The 6,352-nt window shown below is 34.7% G+C and overlaps 1 protein-coding gene across 2 annotated transcripts in view; it reads left to right on the forward strand.

The window, feature by feature from the left end:
- Window positions 1-5,599, forward strand: part of ARHGAP42 (Rho GTPase activating protein 42) — a 325,984-nt gene extending 320,385 nt beyond the window's left edge. For both annotated transcript variants that reach the window (XM_086678623.1, XM_086678622.1), the window contains 2 exons: window positions 1,799-1,878; window positions 2,307-5,599. In XM_086678623.1, the coding sequence (XP_086534749.1) occupies window positions 1,799-1,878; window positions 2,307-2,395 (169 nt within the window). In that variant the 3' untranslated portion in view covers window positions 2,396-5,599. The remainder of the gene's footprint in view (window positions 1-1,798; window positions 1,879-2,306) is intronic.
- Window positions 5,600-6,352: the final 753 nt, after the last annotated feature.

The raw sequence follows: 6,352 nt of genomic DNA on the forward strand, positions 1-6,352 counted from the left end.
CTATCCTAGCAGACTTTCTGAAAGTACAACCTGAGACTTAAACCTCATGAAATAGATTCTGAGGGTAGGACCATCTTTATTCTCTATAAGCTTTCTAATTTTCAGATAACTTTTTGGAAACCCAGTTTAAATGACCTAGCCTCATTCTGGAAGTGTAGGGAATAAGACCCATTATCTAGCTCCAACAGGGAAGTGAAATAATAATATATACTGCTCTTTGAGAGAGCTGTAGATAGCAAACACTGCTGATGCTTCTTTGTAGATAAAGTACTGGGCCCTCAGGGAGGAAAGACAGGGTGCCTTCAATATTTAAAAGGACTCACTGTGTATGAAACAGAGCCCAGAGCTTCTTAACTTTTTTTTTCCATTCATTGATTCAGCAAATATTTATTGAGTTACTAAGCATCAGGCCTCATTCATGGGAGTTGCATTCTAATTGAAGAAGGTTATAGAAATATCAGCAGTAACAACAGAATACCAGATACTAATGCCATGCAAACTTAAAACAGGAGAATATGATAGTTGCCTGGGCAGCTGTTTTAGAGTGTGTGGTCAGGAAGACCTAACTTTTAGCAAAACGTAGGAAATTTAAGATGAACTAGAAATGGACAACCATGTTTAGATCAAGGGGAAAACATGTCAGGGCAAAGCCCTGGGGTGAGAATGACTTTGGCATGTTTGAGGAGGTAAAAGCAGGCCAGTGTGAATGGAGTATAGTAGATGAGCAGGTAGGTACAGAAGAAGCAGGAGATACTAACAGGTACCTGATTGTGCACAGTATGGAAGCTAGAGTTGGAAACCAGTTGAAGGGTTGTTTTGAGGGAAATAATGTGGTCGTCACATGATCATCAGAACCTTTTCAAACTGGCTGCTCTGTATAGAATGGATTTTAAGTAGACAAAACAAGAGGCCTAGAGGATTTAGAAAGGTAGGAAGCCATTCTGTGAGCCACACCAGAAATGATTTTGGCTTGGGCTCTGGTTGTCATAGAGATGGTGAGAAGTAGGTGAAATCAGCATAACTTGCACATCATATGAAGGTAATTGGATGTTGTCGAATGAAGGTGACTTGACTAGTGATTTGATAAGCAGCCTCAGATGATGGCTTTTTAGTGTTGGCTCAAATATTTTTAAATATATCACATATAAAATTCTGAAATTCTGTTTTCTCTTAAGAAACTAGAGTATCTGGCTACATTGAGTCTGAATTCTCATATGGCAGCAGATGTTGGGAGCTGAATATTGGCTTCCCACTTTAGGAGATGGGTATAGGCTCTGGTTTGCAAAGCCTCCATCTATCCTCATTGTTTTCCTGACAATGAGGCTATTGTTGGTTGCCATTTATCATCAATTTATTCTATTCTTTTTCCTATCTCATGTACACTTAATTTATTTATCATATCCTGTAGGCCTTTTAATTTTTGGGTCTCACCTCTGATAGAAAGTAGGAAAAAAGCTATAGGGTACCTATGAACCTCTATATAGGTGTAAAAATGGTCTGTTTGCCAGCATACTAACAATTATATAATAATAGTGTTCTTTAAAACCAGCTTGTGCTGTTAGAAGCCAGGTTGGTTACCCTTGGAGACATTTCCTAGAAACACAAGAAGGGTTTTTGGTATGATGTGAGTGTTTTTGCTTTGTGAAAAATGCTCTTATGCATACTTACATGTGTATTTGATGTATATTATACTCCAATTACAACTAAAAACTAATATTATTTTTTACAAATGATTTGAAGTATAAATGTATTTTTGTTGAGAGCTGTGTATTTTATAAATTACTTTTTGCTCTTTCAGCCAAGCCAAAGCCATGTACTCTTGTAAAGCAGAGCACAGCCATGAACTTTCTTTCCCACAGGGGGCAATATTTTCTAATGGTAAGTATACCCATTCCCTTTGCTTAAGTTTATTATCATGGGGATGATGAAGGAGTAGTAATGGGATAAGAAGCTAAAGTAGAAGCCAGGAGACTCAGAATCTGCTCTAGCCCCTGCCTCTCATAACCTGTACAAGTTAATACACTATATTTCTCTGGAGCCCAGTTTCCTCCTATATATGAAAGAGAGGGAGAGAGAAGGAAGAAGGAATGGGGGGAGATAGGAGAGATGAAAGGATGGGAGGGATTGGGAAGGAAGAGAGATTGGTTACATGAATGCAGAGGACATTTCCAGCCTTAAAGGTGCTTTGACATTGTTTTGACAACTTGAGTATATTTATGCAATCTGATGTGCATTTTTACCCATTTGTGTATATAATTATTTGAAGCTAATGCTGATTGAATGACATTTTTTTTCATTGTTGCCAGTATACCCATCAGTGGAACCAGGATGGTTGAAGGCAACTTACGAAGGCAAAACAGGACTAGTTCCAGAAAATTATGTTGTCTTCCTCTAATACTGTTTAGTGGATGGCAGTATCTTCATGGTATCCATGGTAACAATAATAAGTGCTATGATTTTATCTGACACAGATATGGGAATCAGCCCACTAAATGAAACGTAAATTTCTATCAAGTTCTACACCAGCAGACCATGTAGCTCCCTATAAATGAAAAAGAAAAAAAATGCATAAATTGTTAGCCATGCCATTCTTTTAATTTTTACTTCTTGACTGGTTTCTTATTTTAAAATCTTGCCCCCACCCTTGTTTTTGATAACTAACTCTGCACATTGTCTTATTTCCATAACAATTGTAGAATACTGTGTTAAGTACTATATCCCAGAAATTTGGAAACTAGAAATTTGCTGTAAGGATTTTCAGATAAGTCCTTTACTGTCTGGAATTCTCTGAGGAACCTTGAAATCATTACTTAAAATGTAATTTAAATTGTTCATTCATTATTTTTTCTTACGAATTTCTTTCTTTTCTATGTCATTGTTTTGCTGGTCCTAAACATTTCAAGGAAATAAGTTGTTGTTGTTGTTGTTTTTAATGTTAAGTTTATTTTTATTTGTTTACCAAGTATATGATGATATTCAAAAGGAATAATGTAAATGATGTCTATAAATGAAACCAAGTTAAGTCATACACTGATTTCAATATAAACACTCCATTCAGCATTCCAGATGCCTTCTATGGGTATAGAGTGGGGATTAGCAAACTATTTCTGTCAAGACCTGATAGTAAATATTTGGGGGTTTTGTATACCCTAAAGGTCTTTACTACAGTACTCAACTGCCATTGTAGCAGAAAGCACTCATAGATAATGAATAAGCAAATGAATAAGGCTTAGTGCCAATACAACTTTATTTATGGACTCTACAGTTTGAAAATTTTCGAAATTCTCATTCTTAAAATCCATTGAAAAATAGAAATATTTTAGCTGTTGTGCCATGTAAAACTAGTGGCGGGCCAGATTTGACTCATGGGTAATAGTTTGCTGATGCCTGGTTTAGAGGAGGTATAAAACTATCTTTATAACTTTGGGATTTAATGAAATTTTACCACATTAACATATAAATACTGATAAGTCATATGCACATATCATCTGATAGTGGCATTACAGTGGCATCAAAAAATATAATAAAATGAAAACAATGTAAAAAGTGGATTTTTAAGGCAGCAGCCTAAATTCTACTTGTAAGACTATGAAGTGTCAATGTATTTTATTGATATCTAATATTGGCTTTTGAGAAATTCTTGTACAGATGATAAAGATTTTTTTAAAGGTACAAGTATGCTTAAATTCTTTTAAATTCTATACTTAGTTGCAATAAAAACAAAACATAAAGGTACAGGATTCTTAAATAATCTTTAGCTTCAGAATTTAAAATTGTTTAATCATCTTTAGCAGGAATAAAATCTGTACCTGACTTTATTTCATGCCTTTCAATTTATAGCTTTTATTAGGAATTTCACTGAATTTATAGAGTGTAGAAATAGATATTCACTACTCATTTAAATAGATCATCAACATCTGGTCGTGCATCAACCATTATTTCTATTTCAATTATTCTAATATATTATCTCTATAAATATCTGCATGTGGCAAAGAGCCTCTCCTCTTAAGATTCCAAAAAGCTGGTTACTTGCCATTGATGGCCACAGCACTGGTCCACTGGGACATGATATTTTACTTGTTACTTCAGATTTCTCCATGTACAGACACTCAGGTATTGACTGCATAAAGCTCTTTTTGCAGACAGAGTCAAAATCAGAAATAAATACCAGTACATTGAATAAAGGGATGAAAAATATTTAATATTATAAAAATTAGTAATATAATGAAAAAATCTGATAAATGTTTATTTTTTACCTTCTGCTTTTGATCTTTGTATACTTATGATCAGGTGTTGCTAGAGCTTTTTGGTCTCTAGATCCTTGGTGGCCTTTTCCTAGTAATAATAACATTGCTGATAGCCTGACTACCTTCTGCTGGAACAGAAGGCAATCTCTCCAATGTTCCAGTCCCTATGTTTATATGACACCCTCAGTTTAAATGCCTTTGCCATCATCTGACATCCTACTAGATTAGAATGTCTTAATGGCAAATTGATTACCTTGCAAAGATCAACTTGACTCCAAAGAAAGATTCAGAATTCCACTTCATTTGCTGCAACATAGAGAAATCTCAACGTTCATTTTATTTTAACACAGACCAGAGTGTTCTTTCCTCTGAGTTGTCTGTGAGCTAATTCCACTGACGATTAGTGAGGAATTAAAGCTTTTGTTGTATAGGACATGAATGAAGCCCACCTCTCCTTTATTATATACTAAGGCATTACTATACATTTATTGTGGCATTACTTACTGTGGTCCCTTTTTTGAAACAAAAGTGTAAGTGCTTGTTCAAATTGTACCTTTTTTTGAAGTTTTAATCTTACAGATTTATGGCGATGGTCCGTTTTTCTTCATATTGATTACATGTGTTAAGCAAGTCATGGCCATATACTGCTTTTCCTTAGAAATAAGTTTCCCACAGATAAGGTATTCATGAGCATTGAGAAAATCAAGACATGTGCTCTAAATTACATGGAATATTAATTACACAAGAAGGTAATGACAGTCATTGGAAGACAATCACACTTAAAAATTTAACCACAGTTCAATGATGAAACCTTAGTATTTTAGGGATAATGTGAAGATAGGTTAGAATTGCCACCTGTACATCTCCAAAACACAACAATGTGCACACCCTAAACACTGCTTACAGTATAATCAGTATGAGGAAGAGTTGACAAGTCTATGTCAATCATCTTGTGTACTATGCAAAAATATCCTCGAGTACAAAACATTTATGTATTTAACAGGTGACTCTTTTGTTATGCCATAACTCCTACCACATTTATAGACACTATTCAGTTAACTGAAGGTTTTTCTTGTGTTATGTGTAAATGTGTGAAAAGTAAAATAATCTTTGTATTCCTGTGAAGTCCATGAAGTATGAGGAAGTGCCATTTCTTCTTGTTTGATTTGAGTGGCTTTGGTAGTTGTGTTGACTCTCTGTACTTTGTAATGTGAATGAGTGTAACCAGGTCTCTCAACAATGGCTTCTTTGCTAGCTCTTTCAGGAACGGTGAAGAAAAAAAAAATGTACTTTACAGTCTCAAACTATCCAAGTTTCCAAATAGGAAAAATAAAGATATATAATGACTTTTATTCTTATTTTATGATAATTAGTTTTACATATTGTGGTACTCCTTTTAAAAATCAACTAGGTTGAACCAAAAAAAAAAAAAAAAATCCACTAAGTTGTAAGGAAAAAAATCTGGCCCTGTAATCCTTTGACAATAACCTCAATCACCTTGTTACTCCCAGCCTCATTCTTCAGGTCTGCATCTGTTTCTGAAACAAAAAGGGTAGCATTCATATGGATGCTGGTGTAGAAGAGTCCCTCAGAGCCTTCTCTCAGACAACTGTGTTTGTAGTATACCCCTCAATATGTATTTAGGATGCTTTAATTAGCATTTAGAGCCCCAACTTGAATTATACTTAACTGACTCACAAGTTAGAGGCAGACTGGTTAGGGTCAGATTTTGTTCTTTGTTTTTATAATAACTTTTTAATTTGCAGCTGTTACTATGACCTAATAACAGGTTAACTCAATAACCTAATCATTAAGTAGGACCCCAAAATCATATCTCCCTGTTAAAGAAGAAAACAGAGACTTTACTATTATCCAGAAGTTATTTTGCACTTGACTAAAGTTTTCCCACTTAGGGTGGGAATAGTAAATTGATGTTTACTTTTGCTTCCTATCTTTTTTGGTTACCTTCCAAAGTCAAAACAATTTTTACAAATGAACCTTTTTGAATAATCTATGTCCTGCCTGTCTCCTGTTAATCTGCAGACTTATTGCCAGGTATTTATCAACTAGTCTTACATTTCCCAAACACATTTACTGTATCCATT

Source organism: Puma concolor, chromosome D1 (genome assembly GCF_028749965.1).
Source record: "Puma concolor isolate L17-30 chromosome D1, mPumCon1.1.hap2, whole genome shotgun sequence".
In the NCBI taxonomy this organism is placed as follows: Eukaryota; Metazoa; Chordata; class Mammalia; order Carnivora; family Felidae; genus Puma; species Puma concolor.